This window comes from Podarcis melisellensis, assembly GCF_964234715.1.
Source record: "Podarcis melisellensis genome assembly, chromosome: 14".
Taxonomy (NCBI): domain Eukaryota; kingdom Metazoa; phylum Chordata; class Lepidosauria; order Squamata; family Lacertidae; genus Podarcis; species Podarcis melisellensis.
The window spans coordinates 25,779,453-25,802,288 of NC_138546.1; the positions used below are offsets into that span (position 1 = coordinate 25,779,453).

General features: G+C 41.8%; 1 protein-coding gene across 2 annotated transcripts in view; it reads left to right on the forward strand.

Moving 5' to 3' along the window:
* The first annotated feature begins 109 nt into the window (after nucleotides 1–109).
* Nucleotides 110–22,836, forward strand: part of CTDSPL2 (CTD small phosphatase like 2) — a 40,103-nt gene continuing 17,376 nt past the window's right edge. Inside the window, exons 1-4 of one of the 2 annotated variants that reach the window (XM_081887867.1) lie at nucleotides 110–352; nucleotides 6,020–6,197; nucleotides 18,569–18,776; nucleotides 21,074–21,212. In XM_081887867.1, the coding sequence (XP_081743993.1) occupies nucleotides 18,591–18,776; nucleotides 21,074–21,212 (325 nt within the window). In that variant the 5' untranslated portion in view covers nucleotides 110–352; nucleotides 6,020–6,197; nucleotides 18,569–18,590. The remainder of the gene's footprint in view (nucleotides 353–6,019; nucleotides 6,198–18,568; nucleotides 18,777–21,073; nucleotides 21,213–22,836) is intronic. The other variant, XM_081887866.1, reaches the window with a different exon arrangement.

Genomic DNA, 22,836 nt, shown 5'->3' on the forward strand with positions numbered 1-22,836 from the left:
AGGCGCCTCCTCCCTCTCTCCGTCGCTCTCTCGCTGCTGCCCCCTCCTTCCTCCTCCTCCTCCCGTCATCATCCGGGTCCTTCCGTGCGGTGCAGCAGGTCGGTAGGCGGGAAATGGCGACTGGCCGCTGCCGGGGCTGCTGAGCGGCTACGGAGCCCCCGGCGGCGGCGGCGGTGCTGCTTCGTGCGACCAAGGTGGCGGGGGGCCCGGCCCTGCCGCCGGGGTAGCCGGACACCTGACGGACAGCAGAGACGACCAAGGCGACGACCAAGGCGGCGGGAGAAGTGAGGGACGTCCCCCTTCGCCACAGCCGCCGCCTCCTCACCCCCTCATCTCTCTCAGCGCCTCACAGGTAACCGCCGCCGCGACGCCGCCCTGGGCGACTTCTGAGGGGACAGGGAAGGCAGCGGGAGGAGGCGGGGAGCGCAGCGGGCCCCTCAGCTGCCGCCGCGGGGGAAGGGAGAGAGGAAGGAGGGGTCTCCGGGCTCGCCCCCCTCCCTGGTCGGGCCTAGGCCGGAGGGGAGGGGCGAGGGGGGTCCTTCGCGCCCGAGTGACTCACGAGGCGAGCGCGGGAGGGGGGCGGGCGAGTGAGTAAACGAGCGAGCGGGAGCTTCTCTCTCCCTCTCCGCGCTCGCCTTCCCGCCCGCGCTGCTCCTCCTCCGGGGTGGGCTCTCTCTCTCTCTCTCTCTCTCTCTCTCTCTCTCTCTCTCTCTCTCTCTCTGTATCTACTCGCGAGTTGGATTTGTTTTGGGGGCGCCGCAGAAGGAGGAGCAGCAGCACCCGAACGAGGCGCTTGCGTCCTCTCTCTGCCTGCCTGCATGCTTGCGAGTGGGACTGGCGCTGAGAGCTCCACTCGCGCACGCCTCCTGCTTGTGGTCAGGCCCTAGACGAGTGTGTTGGAGTGGGGCGGGAGAGAGAGGGAGATTGCCCCAGAGCATGTGCAAAGCCTCAACAAGAGCAGGCAGGCAAGCAGACTGGATCCTTAGGCGTTGTTGGACTCTTGTGTTGGATGAAGGTTGGAAGGCCCTGGGGCTAGATGCCCCAGGCACCCCCCACCCCGATGGTAACACTGGCCTTCTTGCCTGGGATTTGTGGCTGGGGATTAGCCATTGAACACACCTGCGAAGCCTGCTTGTCATGCAAAATGTCCCAGGTTCAGTTCCCAGTCACATCTCAGGTGGGATTGGGATGGTCTCTTGCATGCCAACCTGGAGAGACACTGCTCCCTGTCTGTGTGGGCAGGTGGTCCAGTGGTATGACTTGGTATCAAACAGCTTCCTATGCTCTGTGCCTAAGCACTTGATACGCAACCAGGTGTGGGACTTGTCATGCTGAGGAGTGTATTGTGGATCTGCTGCTTAATATGGAAGGTATATTAATATATGCATTTTGGGCTCCTTTTAAAAAAAGAGCTCCAGGCAACATTTATAATTTTAGCTTCTCAACAGCCCTGTGAGGAGGGTTAAGTTGAGACAGGGTAACTGGCCCAAGGTCACCCAAGGAGCTTCACTGAGTGGTGGAATTGAACCTGGGTCTCCCCACTCAGAATCTGACATAACATTTTTGTGAGTCATTTGGAATTTATTCAGGCATGGGAAGCTCCTTTAAGCCATGTATTATACTCCTGGTCTGTGGTTGCCCTTCATCTCTCTAATTGTTTATTAGGAATGTCCAATGTGGGGCTACCCAGTGTTCCTTTTTAATGTATTTGTTGAGACTGGGGAGAAGTTATTGTCTTGGCCATAGAATTAAGCTCAAATCCTTAGGGACTTGTGGCATGTTCTAAGCTAAGGGGCCATACCTCTGCTGGGGTAGGACAAATTTTGACTGCTCACAATGGCACTGAAGAATGTGCCCAGGCAACCAAGTACCTGCCAGTGATGCTTTGGATGTGGCTTTGTCTGCCAAACGCATACCAAGGATAAAGCAATTTGGGGTCCTTTGATAGGAAAAGTGAGACAATATTTCATTGAACTCAAGTAGCTAAGCTATTATTATGGAGATAAAGAGTATTCACAGCAATCAGTACAACAATATATGGTTTATGGGGACTGGGAGTCAAGTGGTATGTTTTACTCATCCATCAGCGGCATCAAAATAGTAGGAATTATCAGATTGTGTTGCTGAACAAATGTATACAACTCTGCACTGAGGCTGCCTGTTGCTCTCAGTATTTGGGCAATTAAATCTGAATGAATGTAGTTACCTGTTTGGCATCAGCAGTGCTTCACCTGCCCATGGCTTGTGGTGGAAATAGTATCAAAGCACAGTGCTTGAATGTGTCTGCTGAATTCTAAACTAATAATACTCCCAAGTGCCGAGTTTCTAATACGGGAGTTTACAACTCCAACTTTGTTTATGGATTCACTTTCTTATTATTGCTATTTATATAACACTGTCAGTGCCTGTGGTGCTTTAGGGAGACATGCCCTGAGGAGCTTACAATCTAAAATTTGATACATTGAGAGCAGGGGAAGGACAGGTGAGATAAACGGGGAAGGAATAAGTGGTTGTTGCAATGGCTTAAGCTTGGTTGCAGGTTTAATTGCAGCCGGGCAACCTGGTGTTTTCCAGAAGTTTTGTACCACAGCTCCCTTTTTTTGTTATAGTCCAAAACAACCAGAAGGGCACCCAGTTGGTGAAGAACACTATAGGACATAGGAACAAGGGAGCCAAGTCAAAGGCCTCATGAAAAATAAATCTTTGAGAAATTTGAAGAAAGTGGCATCTCTTGTTGATATATGAGTACATCACTAGTTTGACTCCTGTTTTCCCTAGAAGGTGGTGAGCATTAATTACTGCTAGCTTGTATTGAACAAAAATAGTAATATTTCTTTCCAATCTATTACAAAGGGCTGGTGCTGCAAAGGTTAATTATTAGTGTAAACAAAGGGCTTTGAATGGAAAATGGCCCACAGAAATGAAACTGTAAGTTACTGGTTTAATTTAATGGTAGCCCTGTGAAGTATGATAGTTGTATCTCATCTGCACATGAAAGAATGGAGGTACCGAACACCTGTGATGCTTTAATAAATGTTGTACATGGGTGACAGAAGAATGAACACCCTTGAGTGCTACTTTTCCTGTCTGTAATAAAGCATTGTCTAAATAGAAAACAAACTTCATTTCAGTGAAATGGGCATATTCTTTCTTCTCCTGAGCTTCCACTTTTGCATCAGAAAATTACTTTTTGGGGGCTTTTCAGATTTTCAAATTAGTTTTGGGGGCTTTTCAGATTTTGGCTAGGTTTATTAGTCAGCCACAATTTGTAGTCCCTGGTCAACCAAATTTGCTGTGCATCCCAAAAGGGTGTGTGTGTGAGAAAGAGGTGAGTGTGAGTGTGGGTAGTCATTGGAATGTGTAGCAGTTGTTGGAGCCCCTTGTGTGGCATCTGCCTACTGTAAAGCTCTTCCTCCTGCTCCAACAATTAAAGATAGGGAAATGGCAAGGATCTAGTCCCGTCTTGGGGTGGAGATGGGAAGTTAGGTAGGGTCAAATGTTGGGTGAGGGCAGAACAAGGGGCGTGAGAAGAATAGAGCCATAAGGTTTTCCGAGGATGAGGGAATAGGTGTGGGCAAATTGGGGAATGGTCAGTGTTTGAAACTCCCATTGTTCTAGGCGCATTTGCGACAGGGAATTTCATTAGTGCAAGCAGTTTCTGAGCTCTGGGCGCAGTACTGTGCCTAAGATTTCAGATTTAAACTGCAGAGTGGAAGGAAAGGATGACATTTTTCTGCCTCCCCACTTCCAGCTACTCTCTGAAGACTGGAGAAGAGACCCTCTTAAGAATATTAGGGGGTGGGCAGGGGAAGGACTAGATCATGTAAAAAATGAACATAATATTTATTCTTTTTCAGCTTTATATTCTTGTTATAAAAAAGTACACTAGACATTCTGTTGTTGCACCCATAACCTAGGTTTAAGGTGCCATTTAGCTTAAGGTTACCAGATGTCCTGGTTTCCTGGGGACAGTCCCCAGATTTACAAATCAGTCCCCTGACAAAATCCATATATTTAGTGAGAAGTTGAAAAGTGTCCCTGGATTCATTGAAAAAAAGTCTGGTAACCTTATTTTGGCTCCTAGCTTTCAAATCTCAGTTTCTAACACTAGAAATGGCCTTATACTAGAGCAGATCATTTGCCCATCTAGCCCATTATTAGTTGCTTTGATTGACAGTGGCTGTCCAGGATCACAGGCAGAGTCCTTTCTCTATCATTTGATGTGGTCCTTTTAACAGGAGATACAGTTATACCTCTTCTTGCAAACGCTTCATGTTGCATTTTTTCGGGTTAAGAATGCGGCAAACCCAGAAGTGCTCACTTCCGGGTTTCTCTGCATGCGCAGAAACGTTCTGCGCAGAAGCTCTCTATCGCGCTTCACACATGTGCAGAAGCGCCGCTCTGGTTACGGAATTTTTGGGGTGCAAACGGCACCCCAGAACGGATCATGTCCTCAACCAGAGGTACCACTGTACAGTGGTATGTCAGGTTAAGAACTTAATTCGTTCTGCAGGTCCGTTCTTAACCTGAAGCTGTTCTTAACCTGAGGTACCACTTTAGCTAATGGGATCTCCCACTGCCGCTGCGTCGCCGCCGCGTGATTTCTGTTCTCATCCTGAAGTAAAGTTCTTAGCCCGAGGTACTATTTCTGCGTTAGCGGAGTCTTCAACCTGAAGCGTCTGTAACCCGAGGTACCACTGTACTAGCGATTGACCCTGGGACCTTTTGCAAACAAAGCAGGAGCACTGCTCCTTGAGCTGTAGCTCCTCCCCTGAAGTAAAGCAGGAGGTGAGCTGGGGCCCTTTCCAGAGGGCATGGGGCATATGTCCCCTGCAAACTGGCAGCTGGATGGTTAGTGATGCTACTTCCTTGTTTGCTTCCACATGGTGTCTTGTTTCCTAGCTGAGCACATTCTCTGGGACATGCAGGATTTGTTTGTTTTGTTAATAAGAGTTTGTAAGCCACCTTTCTGTATTTGACGCCCAGGGCAGCTAACAGCCACCCTGATGTATCTTGCCTGCCTGCTTAATTGGTTTTAGTGGGTCTACTCTGAGTAGAACCCCTATGTGGCATCATTGCTCTGATACATCCCATTTTATTGCCATTATTTAGTGGTGAGTGGTTTCTCCTTGCAGGTGGAGTGTGGTTCTGGTTTATGAAATTCTTTGCTGCTCCAATGTTTTTCAAATTTTGTGAATCCCCACCTCATTGGGTTGCATCCACTCAACAAATCTTTCCTCTTCTTCACATAGCATCTCATTGCCAACCTGAGCCTATTGGAGTCAGGGACTCCATTCCCCAGCCTCTCCCTGCCAGATTCCATTTAGGATACAATGAGGCTTCACTGATAAATCTACTGCATTACAGTTTCAAACGTCTTATTCCACATCCCAATTTGAGAGAGACCGTTTCCCTTTTCCTGTAGAAGCCTGGTAATGTATTTGTCTTGTCCTGGTATTTTAGTTGTGGGTTTTGAAAACCAGGAGCAGCTTCAGTTTTTTCAATTCAAATCTTGTACATGAAAAGAGAAATGATACTGGGTATGTACTGCTTGCAAATATATTGAAACAAAGTTGTCATTCCTCAGAGTAACACTTGTGGTGCCAAAGTTTATAATTGGCAGGGCAGGTGTGATATATTTTCAATCTACTGTACCTGCAATAGTTTGCATTTTACTGGTTTTCAGTGGTAGACCATGAGGAAGCTTCTTTCTCACCTATTTAATGACTTTAAGGTGTTTGCACACCAGGACTAAGTAATTTATAGGAAAGGATATTTCTACATTGCTAAATAGACATTAAACCTTATGTGAAGTATGTGGAAGATCCTTCAGAATGGTCAGTGTGTGCATGCACAGTGAATTCATTGGATGATTGAAACAGAGACATTGTTTCTGTTTCAAGAATATGCAGACTTGTTTGAAATGTGCATACAACATTAATCGGTAAACAGTATAAATTTGTTGTTGGATATATGTAAACAAACTTTCCTGGCCTCATATTTGGCTTGTCGTTTTCAGCAGTTCCATGACACTTCAGTCTTCCAAATGTTAGTCTCCTCTGGAGCAGGTCTGGAAAAATATCTCAACAACCCAGAAACCTGAACAAAGTATTCAAGAAGGGCCATCAGAGTTTGCAGCATGAAATCCTTTGATACCTAGGTGTCCAGGCACCCTGGAAATTTCCAGACCCATTTCTGTGAGTGGCTTTTCTCAAACAGCATGTGACCTAATTGAATGGATATATATATATGTAGGGAAGGAAATAAAAATACAGTCCCAAACGAATAGTCTTGCATTGTCATTATTATTGAGTGGCTCTCTCAAATTTAGTATAGCTTACGGTAACATTTTGGGTGAGCTTTCTTCATGTTTGGTGAAGAAATACAAACTCTGAAAATGAGGAAATAAGTTTCAAATTACGGTTGTTAAGTCTGACCTATGCATGAGATTACAAAGTTGTTCTTCCAGATTTATGGCTTTGTGACTGATCCCTTTTCTTTTCTTTTCTTTTCTCTTCTCTCCCCCCGCCCCCCCCCATGTTGCTCCTTATTGCTATTCACTGACTTTGAACTTCATGTTTGTGCCTATGGTAGGGATAAACAGTTTTGTTCTTTTACCCAGGCTGTCTCAGGCTGCCCTCTCAATATGCACATCAGTTTCTCATCCCAGTGCATTAACTAAGAAACTAGCAAAAGGAAGTAAGGTGTGTAAGAATGAAAATTTTGATAGAGCTTTCCATGAAGTTAATGTGGAAAGGAGGGATTAAAAATCATTTTGCCATGTCTTCCTGTATCATGAATGGATAAGGTGCATTAGGTGGTGCCTGCCAAGTCCTCTATTTACACTTACATTAGGAATGAGGAAATCAAAGAGCTCTTTGCCTGTGCTCTAGCTTGGGTGAAGTCAATGTTACTGTCCTTTCAGCCTTTCCCTCTGGTAAAAAATGATAAAAAAATATTTGCCAGAGACTACAGAGCATCTCTCAACCAGACTTCTGAAGTCAGTCCATTTGGATAGTATTGGCTTTCATAAGATGTTTCCTCTTAGGGTCTAGGAGAATCTACTAAGTTTGTTTCATTTGGGGGCAATGGTGTTTTATTCTTTAAATATATTTAAATGCTGTTTGGGGGCACCACATAGGACCCCCAAGGAAGCTCACAAAAAATAATAAAATTACAATCCAAAAATAAAATAATCAGTTTAAACAAACACCAGAAAACCAAAATAGCATCTTGATAAACCATTACTTTGGAGATTGGATAACATCAAACATATGTCTGAACACAACAAAACTGAGAAAGTGGTAGTGGGGGTGGCAGCACTGAACTGGCTTCCCAAGGGTGACATCACCAAGTAGGCCTTGTCCTTCATACTCACCAGATATATCTTATATATACAACAAGTTCCACAATTTTGGTGGTTTCCTCAACAACTTTTGGGGTGTTCTGGTTTTTACTTTTTGAAATATGGCAACCCTAATATAGGGGTTTAAAGGTAACCAAGTTTGGGCTTGGAATTGCATTCGGAGCACTGTGGATTGAAGTAGCAACAGAGTTGCATGCTCCAAGTAATGGACCCCTGTCAACAGCAGGATGAAACATTTTGAGTCAACTGTAATGACAAGACATAAAATTAAAATGGCAGTCCTGTGTACAGCACATTGCAGCAGTCCGACCTTGATGTATGATATCTTGTGTGATCAGCTATATGGAACAGAGTGATATGAGTGTCATGATCGCTGTATTGCAATTAATTATCAGTTATGTAGCAATATATTCTACTTCTGAATTGCTAATATAAATGCTGTTGTAGATTTAAATGGGGAAGCAATTTAGTAAAAATACTTATTTTAATTACAATGGTGCCTCGGGTTACATACGCTTCAGGTTACAGACTCCGCTAACCCAGAAATATTGCTTCAGGTTAAGAACTTTGCTTCAGGATAAGAACAGAAATCATGCTCCGGCGGCACGGCAGCAGCAGGAGGCCCCATTAGCTAAAGTGGTGCTTCAGGTTAAGAACAGTTTCAGGTTAAGTACGGACCTCCAGAACGAATTAAGTGCTTAACCCGAGGTACCACTGTAGTAATATATCATGCATTTAATCCAAATTGAACCTTTAGGATCATAGCAAGATAAATAATTTACTTGGTGAGAGAACCATACACTTTGTCATTTTTTAAAAAAAAAATTATATTCCACCTTTCAAACTACAGTAGAGGTCTTCAAAACATTTTACACAATAAAAGCAAATAAAAACAAACAGCCATCATATTAAAATGCAATGGTGACATTGAATGTCCTATATGCTACATCAATAAGTACAGTGGTACCTCGGGTTAAGAACTTAGTTCTTTCTGGAGGTCCATTCTTAACCTGAAACTGTTCTTAACCTGAGGTACCACTGTATTGGAGAGAATTGGAGGTACTCTTTAGCCTCATTTGGATATCACACTAACCAATGATGTAGTGTTTTGTGAATGAGCCTCGGTCTCATATATTCTCATATGGATGTGTGGAGGAAATGGGAAGCTTTTGTTCTGTTTCTAACCGCAGCTGGGCAAACTGGGTAGTCTTAACTATGGTTTACTGAAACTAGTCAACTTCATGCTATGGTTTATTGAAAATGGAAGTGACGTCAGCAGATCTCTTCATCACCACACTGGGGACGGGAGGTTTGTTCACATAATGTTAAGACATAGTCCAAATGAGGCCTTTGTATATCTTTTGGGGGGAAACACTCATTTCATTAGAAAATTGTTGTGCCACAATTTCAGTTTAATTTTAGATCTTTGAATGTGTGAAAACAAAACATGTATTTTCTTCTTTTGCCATCCCCACACTGTTTTCATTCAGTTCGGCTTGACTCCCAAGGAAATAGTTACGAGCAGAATAGATGCCATGTGTAAATAATAACTTTTCTATATTGCATTTTGACAAGTTAGACCAATATAGTTATTGTGTTTAAGAAGAGGCAAGTCTGATTCAGGCATATACATTTTTCATGATGTACTTTGTACAAATACAAAGTATTCCTATAATTATTTTAGACTGTGTGCTTTCAATGGTCCTTATTTAATCAGTGACTTAGCTTTTAATACAAAATTCCATTAGGCTGCAGTATTAAGTGTGTTTATTTGGAAACTAGTTTTAATGAAATTAGTAGGAAGTATGACCAGCAACCAGTTGAGCTGAGTCAAATTAATGTTATGCTGTGTGACCTCGAGGACAAGTTGCTCGATGTCTTTGGGCCTGAGGGTTCATTCTTACACTATGTTTTTGTTTTGGATAGATATACATTCATTGTAGTGTTAACATATTATTTAAAAAAATGTTGTCACTTTCTACAGAACAGTTAGGACAACAAGCTATGAGGTTTAAACATGACCTTGAAGAAAGTTACATATATGATTGCCAGAGGATGATGGTCCCGGTCCCCCCCCCCGCCAAAATAGATGTAGCTTCTGAAAAGAAGATCCCTAACCCTAGTTTTGTGCCCCCTTTGTGCCCTTTCTTGATCATTGAATAATTATTACTGGTCATGGAAGGTAACTGAATAATTATTACTGGTCATGGAAGCTGGAACCTGCGGGGCTCCCATAACATCTCTATATATCTTTCCTAGCTTATATTTTGTAAGAGTTATTTCACTTCAGTAATGTGAAATAACTACTTCCTTATTTAATCTAAAAAATGTATATCTTTTATTTCACACTACATGGTATGGTAGGTACTGTCCAATAATTACTTCATAGGCTGCAGTTACACATTTTACAAGACTGCAAATGGGCAGCTCGTCGGTACGTGTAAACCACCAAATGTTTCTTGCCAGTTTTTTTTTTTACTCTCCTTTTGCCCCTACACACTGCCGAAGGCCCAGTCATTTCCCCTATTTCCTTGAATGTTTGACTCTCCTAGAGCAGCTTCTGGCAGAGGCTCACCCCCAGACACCATCCTACGTGTGTAAGCCAGCCTGCGCTAGCTCCCAAATAGCTGTGTGTCAGGCTGTGGGGGTGCATTATTATGATAAGGAGGGCAGCGCAAGGAGGGAAGAGCTAACCCTACCCTCCTTGTACATATTCACTGACCACTTACTGGTGCATGTGAGTTCAAAATTGTTGGCCACTCCTTCACTTAACTGTGGTTTAGCATGATGTGCATGAGGTGGGATGAACCTCGGCCTTCTGCATCGCTCTCTCTCCTTTCTGCTGCCTTATCACAGCATGGAAAACAATTTTAACTGTTTTGTTTCACTGTCCCTGAATCTCAGCTTCTTGTTGTTTGGCTTATGTTTTATAGCAAGCTCCTGCCAGTTTTAGAACAAGCTAATTCCAAACCATGGGTTATGAAGTTGTCTTGTTAAACTAACCAGAGTTTATTGTCATAAGATTCAGGGAGAGTGAAGCAAAATGCAGTCTGAGTAATTTTCCAGGCCATGTGGGCTAATGATGCCACTGTTGGGGTTGTTCCATCTTGTGCACATCATGCTAAAGCAGGGGCGGGAGGCTTTTTCAGCCTGAGGGCCACATTCTCTTGTGGAAAAAATTGTAGGGTCTGGATGCCAGAGGCAAAAGTAGGTGGGGCAAAGGATGCTACTCTTTCCTTTGTAGAGTAGGCTACATTCCAGCCATACAAAGTCAGAGGTTTCTACAAGTGTCTCTTCCCACCCCTTCACATATTTTCATCCATGCAATCACAGTTCAAGGACACATTCCAGCCAATCAAACACTTGAGGAGACTACAGAAATAGGGCTTGTGAGAGGTGTGGCTTGAGAAGAAGGGGTGTGGTCAGAGACTCAATAGAGGGGGCTCCATTTTGCACCTAAACCTTAGGTTCCCCAAACGTGTGCTAGACCATGGTTATAGCCTTATGAACATTGCCACTGAGTCATATGAGACAGGTAATTAGTAATCCCATTTAACATTTAAAATATAGTTTGAATGGAGTATAATTTATTTGGCTTGGTCAAAGTCATCTAAAAAGTTGATGATTAGGCATAGATTGGAAATGTGTTTGATGGTTTTTATTAATTTGCCATTTTTATAGTCTGCCTTTGCTGAAAGATCCCAGCGTAGAAATACATAAAATCAAAGTTAAGCAGTAATATCAAAACAGGCCAACATTAATTCCATACAACAAAATGACAGCAGCCCTGAAAGTCCAATCCAGTGTACCACACCCCTTTTTAAAGTGCCCAGAAATGGACATAAAATTCCAGATGAGGTGTGAATAGTGCAGAATAAAGTGGAACTGTTGCTTCTTGTTATTTGGAAACTGTGGTTCGATTAATGCAGCCTAAAATCACAGTAGGCCTTTTGCAGCCTTTTCATATGTGCTGTTTCCAAGCAGGGTACAGTGGTACCTCGTGTTATGGACGGGATCCGTTCCAGAGGCCTGTCCGTAATGTGAAATGCCCACAACTCGAAGTGCTGCATCTGCACAGGCACGTGGCGCAATATGGTGCTTCTGCACATGCGCGAAGCAGAATTTGGTGCTTCTGCGCATGCGTGAGTGGCGAAACCCAGAAGTAACCTGTTCCGGTACTTCTGGGTTGCCGCGGGATGTAACGCGAAAAGACACAACATGAAGTGGACACAACACAAGGTATGACTGTATCTCCCATCTTATTACTGTTTGTGAATATATGTTTGCTTCACTATGTGCAGAGCTTTGCATTTGTCTCTGATGAATTACATTTTTTAGTTTCCACTCAGTTTTCCCCACAAGTCATGCTACTTTTAGAACTTTGCAGACTGTTTTCTTTAGGGGAGAAGGTGGAGGCAAGATTGATGTAGAATCTGATGGATTACTTAAAATTAATTGGCTTTAGACACCAGGTCTTTTTGCATGGGTAAGCATACTTGTTAAGGAAATGCAAACTTTTTCCACCAGGCCTTTGGCTTTTAATTATCTATGGCCTTGTTGCATAGTGGAATGCTTTAATTTAGCTTTAAAAAAATAAAATTATCTTTTAGACAAGTTTTTTTAAAAAAAATCTGGTTTTAATGTATGTGTTGTTGTTTTTTGCTTAGAATACTTTTTGTGGTTTTTTTGGTCATGTTTGAAAATGATTAATAAATTTAATAAGTAATAACATCTAAAGACCCCCTGGCTCTCCACCCCGCCACATCATACAGATGACTAATATTATTTAAAAGTGGGTGGAAAGCCAAGGGAATCAGAGGTGGCTGAACATCAGGAAGAATTTTCCGGCAGTAAGAGCTGTTTGACAGTGGAACAGATGCCCCTGAGAGGCGGTGGACTCCCTTTCCGTGGAGGTTGGATGGTCATCTGTCATGTATGAGCTAGCTGAGATTCTTGTATTGCAGTGGGTTCTTTTCAACTCTACAATTCTATGATGCTTCACTACCCTTTGGGGGGGGTAGTGTCTGTAGCTTTTCAATTGGTTACTATTTAAACTACTCCTGTTGTGAAAAGTGTGTGTGTGTGTGTGTGTGTGTGTGTGTGTCTCATATACATTTTAGCTTTGCAGAGATATGTGATAGCCTTCCTGCATTTCAAGGCCCTACTGTTTATAATTTCCCCCTCTGTATATATGTGTATAATATTCAAAGAGAACAGTTTTTGTATCTGATGGAAATGGGCTGCAGCCCATGGAAGCTTATATAATAATAAAACTGTTAAGCCTTTAAGTTGCCACAACACTCTGCATTGTCTTTTCCCCAAATTGCTGCCATTTAACAGGTGCTGCTGCCTGTTTTATTTTTCTCCATTCAGTGTGCTGCTGCTACTGCTGCATGGGAAGAACAAATGCCTGCCTCCAGTAGTAGGCACTCTGGGCATAAGCAAATCTTCAAAAAAGATAAGAGTGGCTTTGTTAAATTTTAGAGGTTATTTAAACTTCCAGTTGATGGTAACAGACAACAACATCACAGAATGAGACTTGAATGAGTTGGACAGGTTTTCATCTCTTTAGAGTAAGGAAATTATTTTTAACATTCTGGTCGGTCACAATAGACTAGACTTATTTTTTATACTTGCACAGTGGGCTAGACATTAACTACCGGTTAGTGTTTGGAGGTTATTATAAATAAATATCCCAAAAGTGATACAAAAAATGAAAACACTTTTGTGCTATTCTTCTGCAACTTCATTCTCTAGATGTTCCTGAGGCTATAAATTGCCATGTGGTTCTTACACACACACACACACACACAGAGAGAGAGAGAGAGAGAGAGAGAGAGAGAGAGAGAGAGAGAGAGACTACTTGAAGAAAAGTATGCCTTATTCTTACAGCTTTGGGGGGTCACTTCTGCTTACCATAGAGAATTCAGACTGATAATACTGAAACACTATACACATAAGTTGCCAGGGTCAAAAGAACTCCACAAAATTATCTTTAATATTTTAGATATTTCTAAATATCTCTGTAGAATCTTAGACCAGAAGTGGTCCTTGTAAGAAAGTGACTTGTGAGAAAGTCACACGAAGGGTGAAAATAGAATATTTTGTCCATTTTCATAGTAGACATTTCACTTCCCTTAATATCACTACAAACTGTTTTAGAGGTCGATAGCACCCCAAAACCCTTTAAAAACTTTTTTTCTCTAATTCTTCATTAAAAAGGTAAAGGTACCCCTGACCGTTAACAAAGCCCAGCAAAACCCAGGACAGTGATTCTTGCATTCATTCCATAAAGATGCTGCAATTCAGATAGCAGCAAGTCCTTGCCTAAGATAACTTTGCACTGGCTCCCACACCATTTCAGGACTCTTCCTACTTGTGTGTTGTGTAGTAGGCCAGTTATTCCTTACTTGTTAGCCTACCAAGTGTTAAATAGTAGGCAGAAATAATTACTGGCTGATAAAGCTTATAGTGTAAGAATAAATGCCTGGGAACCACAAAAATCAAGCCAGTTAAGTCTTATAATTACTTTGTTTTGCTTAAAATTACAAACGTGCCTGAGGTAAGCAATTAAAGATGCCAATAAAATTATTATTTAGGGTCATGACTTCCCATGAAAAACCTAAAGGGCACATTCAGGAAGTTTTTAGCAGTCTGGCTATACTACATCAGCTTTGAAACAAGAGGAAAATTACTTCCAAAAATAGGCTTCTGCATGTCCAGTGCTATGGATTATAAATCCAGAGAGCTTAATGTCTCCAGGAGCAGCTGTTTCATTCCAGAATCCCAACAGGAACTGCACAGGTTTTGCTGAAACCTATAAGCCACTAACAGTTCAGTCTTGCACATATCTATTCAAAAGGAAGCCCTGCTGAGTTCATTGGACTTAGGCATTGCAACTTAACAAAGTTTTGTGAATTGTCAGTGCAGGATCTTAAAATTCTTGGTGGGGGAGGGGGGAAGTGTACAAAAATATAATGTAAAGCTCATCTCAACCCATTTCTTTCTTGTGGAATCATACTTGCTGCTGTCCAAAGTTTTTAATTGTCTAATCATCTTAATGTCAATAGATGGATTAAATCTATTTACATTTGGATATTACAAATAGTGTTTTTGTGAATATTGAAGGAAATATAGATAAATTAGAGTTTAATTAACAGCTTTTTCATCATCATTAGTAGAAAATGCTATGTCGCACTCGTTTTAAATAAAAAGAGTCAAAACGGATTTGGTTTTTAAAATGTCATTCAGTCTTGCACCAACAATTTAAAGCCCTCCTGCTCGCTTCATTGGTTGATGAATGTTCAATTAAATTGATTAATGCTTGAAGCCCTGTTCTTTTCAATTTGATGCAGCTTCAGCACATCCTTTCATTGGTCAGGTCTGGACTTAGACATGAATTGGCATATGGGCAGTTGTCGCTGTGTTTCTGTGTTGTGAAAGTGAGTGAAGCTTACAGTGAAATATGTGTGGTGTTACACTGGAGGTGTAGCTATTTCCACTTCAAGCAGAAACCACACCACACTTCTTGATATATCACAGGCAGTCTAGATGGAGCTCCAGTTGGGACTATATTTGCCCTTCCAACTCAAACCCATGTTCTTAGGAAAAGCAGGCAGTTTGACTCTATCCTGCCACTGATGTACCTGTAGCATCTGTCAAAATTCATCGAGTGTCATGTTTTAGGGATCAGCTTTGTATGACTTGGCATATTCATAGAAACATTGCTTCATGCCTCCCAATTCCAGCCTCCACACATCTATGCTTGGTGGGCTGAAATACACAATTCTAGAGTGACAGGCAGCAACAGCTGCCAATTACAACACGACTTCCGAACTCCTGCTGATTGATCGGCCTCTTAGAACTCTGCTCAGTGTTTGTGAGACACAAACTGCAAACACATCTGCAGATAAAAAAGGCTTTTCTTGTAATGTTATGGAAGGGGGTGTTAAAAAAAGTATTTTTACTAGTTTGGGTCCAATCTTATAGCCTGTTGAAAAGGATATGTTTCTGAAAGGTGTTCATACTCTTTATAGGAAGGGAATTTCACAGTTGTATATAACAAATAATACTGTATTTACTCTAGTCTAATGTGCCATCAAATTTAATGCACATCTCAATTTTCAGAACCTTGAAACCAAAAAAAGTGTTTGCTGGTGAATGTAAATGTTCCATCGAATCTAATGCGCACCTTAATTTTCACCACGTAATTTGGCCCCAAAAAGTGATTGTTAGATTTGAGTAAATACAGTAGTTCTCTATGTCTTTCATTATATGGAAAAATTATTTTACACCTTTCCCTATCCTGATGCAGCTCTCTTTACTGCCATCTGTCACTATCTGATTTTCTAGCATTTAGAGTTGTACAGGTAGCAACGTTTTTTGTTGGTTGCTAGTGCGCTGCTCCAAACTTTTGGCAAGCCAAAAAGGAAGCCTCCTGTCTAATTATGGAAAGCAGCTCAGATCTGATAGAACCTGGAATTCACTGCACACACTTCACTACTGTGTCTCATACTGTGTCTTATATGCCCGTCATATAACTGTTAAAGGCATAAAACTTCTGTGAGGAATCAATCGCCTTCAGCATGGTGGCCTACCAGTAAATGTCTGAATTGAGTGAACATGTTCGTTTAGCACAAATATTTAATGTTGTGCTGATTATTCTGTGTTTTGTTTGTGTGCAATTCAAGTCAAAACAGCACTTGTGTTCTGGGTGCATCAGGTAATGGGAAAACAAACTTCTGTCATCAAGAGGATTGTAGGTACCTGTTGCTAAGTCCATTAAGGATATTTATAACTGAGGTTTGATAGCCAGGATGTGAAGTAAGCCAAAGACTCTCTGGCACTAGCAGTCGGCCCAGTTAAGTGAACGGCAGCTTAGAGGATAACGCTCATGCTCTCTCAATATAGACACCTAATCTTCCATTCAAAAACATTTACTCTGTGTGCACGTTTGCAGCTTACCTTCTATCGCTTTCTGTAAAGAAGTGCAGTGTTCCCTTTCACACTTTTTGGATAGAGGACTGGTAATATGTTTCCCTTCAGGTTTTTCCCAAACTAAGGATTCATTCCAACAAACACCTGGAAGCCTCATTAATTCCAATGGAATTGTTTTGGATAACACTGTCCTGTTGAAACCAATGGGACATTAAAAGACTTGGCATTGCTTGGATCTTGCCCTGTTAATAATATCCTAACAAAATTCCCAAGGCACATTTTATAATTGGGTAATGCACTCTGTTGTTGAGAGACAATGGAGAACGCCTCTGAGAGTTAAATCAAACCACTGTGCTAGCAGCACTGAAGTGACCTCCCCAGGGCACAAGCCTTTGGTAGTGTATATGGAGGTCCTGGGTCCAGATGATAAGAACCCCCTCTCTAGCTTGCTGATGTGGTCCAAAGGAAAGCAGAGCAATACATTTGGCACCACCTTGGTGAAGGCTGAGTGTAGGGTGAGGACCAAACATGGACAAACTACCAAAGAAAGAGCACGATGTACTACTCCTCCCCTAACGCCCCCTCCCCATACACATGCAATAACTGCTTCTTTTAAATTAACTTAAAATTAAAGAGTTTCAGCATGAAACTGTATGCTCCTTATCTTAGTACTTCAAATGGAAAGTAACAAGGCAAGACTACACCTTCGTGTTTCATTTTACCTGGTTAAGATTTCACAGCTCTGTTTATGGGTGGTGATTCTTAGCAGTTTTATTGACATTATACCTAATTAAGGCTTTTATTGTTAGAGACACGAAGAGTCGGACACGACTAAACAACAACCACAATTGTTAGAGAAAATCAGTTCACAGAGTAGTCCTGTGTTTTATAAATGTAGAAGTTGAAGTTATCAACACTGACAAATGGAAACCCATTTACCTAAGCATACTGTTTTCATGATGTAATATTTTTACTGGTTTGTTAACTTTGGCAAAGTTAGATACCTTTTGCACAGTGCGCTTGGAGTTTAGCAGACTTGTCTCCCTCCTCATTGTTGTTTGTTAGCAGCTTACAAACATTAGTGAAAGCTCACTTCCTCTCCCTCCCTCTGGTGGGCCACACAAACATACTTGTTCCCCAGATGGTAAGCAGAGGATCTGACAGGTTGTGGCTTGCCTCTAGCCATGCAGGAAGTGTGTAGGAGAGCTGGAAATTGATATGGTGTGTGTTCAGGTGCCAGTCACTGAATTAACCTTTTGCGAATATGGATGTACAAAGTAACATATTCCATTTGCCCTCTCAAACATAAGTGTTCAATTAGAATGTGATTAGGACATGGCTGTTTTACACCTTAATTTGCACAGTGATAATGCAGCAAACAAATAAACTGCCTGGTATTTTTCTTTGTGCTCTGCTGGGATAGACTGGGCTTGTCAGTATGCGTCCTAATGCACATAAATGAGAGAAAATAATTTTTTATTCAGTTCCGTACTTCCATCTCTTGATCATGCTGAGCTTATTTTCAGGGAAAAGAGCCAGTAAGACCAATGACCCTGTTCCAGGCCAGGGCAGAAAAGTTGCAGGAAGGAGCCTGCCTTGTTTTCTTCAGTGGCTAACTTGTCATGGCAATGGGGAGATGATGCTTTAACTTCTTCTTTAGAAACCCATGAAATTTTCTACAACTGTTAGGTATACTGATCTCTGAGAGTCAGACAGGCCCTATGCCCAAAGTATGGGGTAGGCTTTTCTTTTGTGAGAGTAGAATCATAAACTGCATCCTTTAGATTTCTCAGTGCTGAATGGCTGCCCCTTTCATGCTAGAAGACCTACTCCAGAGCAGCATCCATGAAGAGTCCTGCTGAAAGGCATGTTGAGATTCTGGATAGAAATGTTGCAAATATCCTGAGCATGTGCTAATGTCCCCTTTGAAAATATGGCTCACCTGAATAATGAGATGGGTACCCGACCCCTCAAGTTCTCATATCTTGATCTTGATCAAATAGTGTGTAGGAGACTCAAACATATGTTCTTTATCCAGGAATGGCTGAATTTTCAAATTCCTACATGCCAGCCTTAGCATTTTAGGGAGCTAGAAACCAGTTGTGCATGTGGCTTTTCATTTATTTACTTTAAATAAATAAAATGCTTAGTTAAAAAAGAAAACAGTTACCCCAGTTTTGGATTAATTATTGAAAGTGCTATAAAACCATAGATGATTAGTACTTCTTAGGCTTTAGTTAATGTTATGTGCTTGTTCTCTTACAGTTTTACATGTGATACCAACAAAATGAGGCTGAGAACGCGGAAAGCTTCTCAGCAGTCAAATCAAAATCACACGCAGCGTCCACTGAGGGTGAAGAGAAAGTACTCAGATGTAGAAGAGAGCTTACCTGTTGGGGGAGGAAAACCTCAGAAAAATGAAACAGGCTTATTATCTTCAATCAAAAAGTTTATTAAAGGAAGCACCCCAAAGGTAAGCTTCAAATATTTTGATCATGCTAATCTATCTATGGAATATTTATCACCACAGTCTTCCCAAAAGGGATTTACACAAAAAAGTTTTAAAACCACAAAAATTCACAAGAAAAAGAAATGTAAACACATTAGTTGTCTGTAGAATAAGCAGCCTCACATAACCAACATGCTTAAGTCTAATTAATGCATGAAGGGGTTAAGACCGTAGAGCAAGCTGTCCTGCCCAGCTTCGCTCAACTTGGAAGGGTCTACCTGAGAAGCTCCCATGTGAAGAGTTTTGAGTTGGCTGCTCCAGCTCAGACTGCATGGCTCTCACAAGCCACTCTTGATTTCCTATACCAGTAACCAAGGAACTTTCACCACTCTGTAACTAAGGTAAGTTTTACTTCCTGTGACTTTTTCTGAATGCTGTATGGAAAAGCACATGAATCTGACATTTGGAGTGTTTATACGTAAGCCGTTTTTAACTTACCAAATGTGTGGTGTTTTTGTATGCCAGTGGGAAACTTTGTAAAGAAGCCTTTTAAGGGGACAATTTGATACTCACTTTAACTGGCACATTTTAAGGTTCTACAGCTTGTATTTCCACACTTTACTTTGCTGCATGTTTTGTGATTCCAAATCTCTGTTAGGGTTCTCTCACCAAAAGAGTACTTGCCCTAAACTTGGATCTTGGCATCCAGGAATTCTCCTTTATACCTGTATAAATGTTGGTCCCTTTGAACCAAAATTGTAAACATGATGCCAGAATAGAAACTGGACCTTACAGAATAAATCTTAACATGTCCACTAAGGCCTGTGTGTGGAGTGGCCCTACCAGTTGTGTTGGCTGGGGCATCTAGTGCTCATATTAGGGATAGCTAGACTGCCACTTCATGAAGGGATAGAGAGATTTCTCAAGGGGATTGGCACAGCAAAGCTAGCATGGCCTTAGAATTCAAGTTCACTTTGCGGGGGGGGGGGGGCAAGCTTCCCATGCAAAATAAGATCCAGTAAGTGGCCTGAAGCTGCAAGGCTACTGAGATAAGCAGGTGGGGAAGCAATCCTAAAGATAGCAAGAAAGCAGACTTGGTAAAGTTCCCTATGAAAGGAATTACAAAAACATGGGGCCACCACTGAAAAGGCTCTGTCCTTGCTATTTCATAAAGCTAATCTCAAGTAGGTTATTATGAGAGCTGTCAGACCTTCATCTAACATGGCTCCAAATGTTTTAGGGATTTAAGGATCAATGCCAGCACATTAAATTGAACCTGGAAATAAACATCAATGTAGTTGGTGTAGGAATGATGTAATGCAAGGACAGGCAACCCCCAATGCAAATGCTAGTAGGAAGGGGCTTCCCTCCTCTCCTGCCTGCCCCCTCCCCCAATCTTCTCTGGAGGGAACTCCCAGAACAGCACACAGTGGGAGAAGAAAAGAGGTCATTTTGTTGATGGAACAATAAGAAGAGTGTGCAGATGAATTCCTCCCAGCGTGCTGGAAAAGTGATTCAGCACGTCTTCTCAGTGATAAGAATGGAAACTTCCTGGGAAATTTCCATCATTCAGGTTGGTGACAATGGAGCAGACTTTAATTGGGATTATCTCAAGAGAGAAAGTTCCTCATCCACCCTATGCTTGTTTCACACAAGAATGCAGGACATTTTGTAAAAAGCTCATACTTTAGTAGAGCCATGTGTTTCCCAGTAATAACTTTCCACAAAGCTCCAAGCAGTGATTTTGGGAGACTTTTAAAGGCAACATTTTAGGTTGTTAGAGAATTTCAGTTTGTAGTACCTCAAATATTGGTAAAAAAGCAGCCAGTCCTCATACAGGTATTAAAATCTTAGAATACAAATGTTGAAAAGAAAGAAGTTTGATCCTTCTATTTCTCCCTTCCCTCCTATAGTGTAACAATTTCTATAATTGCATTTTTCTATAGAGCTGTATAAGTACGAGGAATATTTTTTTAAAAAACAAACAAAGCTTTTGGACTTTGAAGGTTCAAACTTGAGCACACACAAGAAACCAACACACCCAACCACACTTTTGTCCCAAGTGGGGATGGGACCTGTGCAGCTTTCACTTGCTTTCAACTGAAGGGCCCCTTTATTTCAGCCTTTTATGACATATTTTCTGCCAAAACAGTCAGAGCTGAACTTTATGAAATGAGAGATGTGGAAACGAAAATGTGGTAGATGCTAACAGTGCCACCACCATGAGCATAAAAGTGAGGATCAGTTTTTTTAAAGGGCATAGAAAGTTTGTTAGTAACCTACATATCAGATAATAAATTGTTTATGCTTTATTCTTTAAGGATGAAAGAGAACATCCTGCAAAGAGGAGTAGAACTGAACGTGATATAGATGACAACTTGATTACATCCACTCCTCGAACAGGAGAAAAACCTAACAAACAGATTTCTCGAGTTAGGCGGAAAAGTCAAGTGAATGGAGGTTTGTAAATATTCTACTCAAGTGACTCCTATGAAGCCTTTGGTCTTTCTACACCATTGAAGTAATTAAGATTTTGTGTCCTGGTTTCATGGAAGAGAAAATTTGAGCCTGCAGTGCCAGGTGCACATTGGTTATTGGGCAGCATATAAATACTTAAAACCAACTTATTTGGGTGTTTTAGAAGTAAACCTAGTGCCTTTATTGTGTAAAATACATTGCAGTATTTTTTCTTGATGCTTACAGTAGCCCAATCTGACATAAGTCAAAATGGTTGGGTCCTTAGAGAAGTTAGTTTAAGAAAATTCACAGAAGACAAGTTTGCAGTCCCCTCCTTTCCTCCCTTACCCCCCCAAACTACTTGTGACCCCCACCCACAGTAGCCTCTGCAGAGTATTGGTTGGCCATCCTGAACAATATTACAAGGGCAGGGAGGACTCCTGACGGAAGGAAGGGATGGGCTGTGATTTTCATTTTGTTACCATCTTAGGATCCATGCATGGTACGGGAGGATTTCTCCCTCCCACAGCAGCCCCCTGCACAGCATCAAACGTTGTCCAGAGAAGATTTTGGGGGACATGGGGGGCGGGGGGTCTGCTGTAGGTAGAAGGGAAAACAAAACCATATTTCCATGAACTTCCTTAATTAAACTTCTCTTAGAATCCAGAATTATTTATTTTGTTAGAAACAAAAGCTAAAAGAGTGTTTTGCCTTACTGAACTAGGGTTTGAAATGTGATGCGTGTCCACTCAAACCTCTTGACAGAGTAGCCAACATGGTGCCCTCCAAATCTTGGGCTACAGCTCCATTGTCCTTGACCATCGGTCATGTTGACTAGAACTGATAGGAGTTGAAGTCCAACAACATATGGAGGGCAGCATGTTGGCTGACCCCACCCCACCCCACCTACACTGTAGTGGTTAATGATGTTTGGCAATGGAGCAGAGCACTCTTGCATAGCTTGTAGCTGCATAGTTAGCAGGATCACCCGCAATCCTCCTTCAATGAAATGGGCTATATTGTTTGCACTGGGGATAGTTAATGCTTAACACGCTGAACTGCATTTTTGTTTTACACAAATGGATCACTTAAGAAAAGAAATAAAACAGTATTAGTTTCCCTTAGGAAGGAGAGGATAGTTGGGTGAGTTGGCTGCTCCACTAGGCAATAATATGCAAATTGAGCTGTTCTTACCTTGGGTGGGAGGGAAACTGACCCTTCAGTTCCCTTTCCCTTCCATATTTAAGAAGGCCCTGACAACTGAGTGGACAGAGCCTGCGGGTGGGTGGGTGTCTGACTTTAGTATCTTATCTGATATTCCAGATAGATTATGGTGCAAGCAGCCACTGTGTATTGTTGGATACATGTTGTGAGCAAATAACTGTATCTTTAATAGGGATTTGGTAGTCAGAGGTGACCAATTGTGATGCTGCTTGCTTTACTGCCTTGAAGACTGCAGGCCACAGGATTTGCCTTAATCTCATCAGCTCTATGAGTTTCCTAGATATTGAGTGGCTGTTCTGGTGTTTAATTGCAGGGTTTTTTGTGGTTTTTTTACTGTAAAACAAACGCAGAAACCTCTTGTTCCAGTTTTAAGAGGATTAAACTCCTGAAATAAGTATTTGTT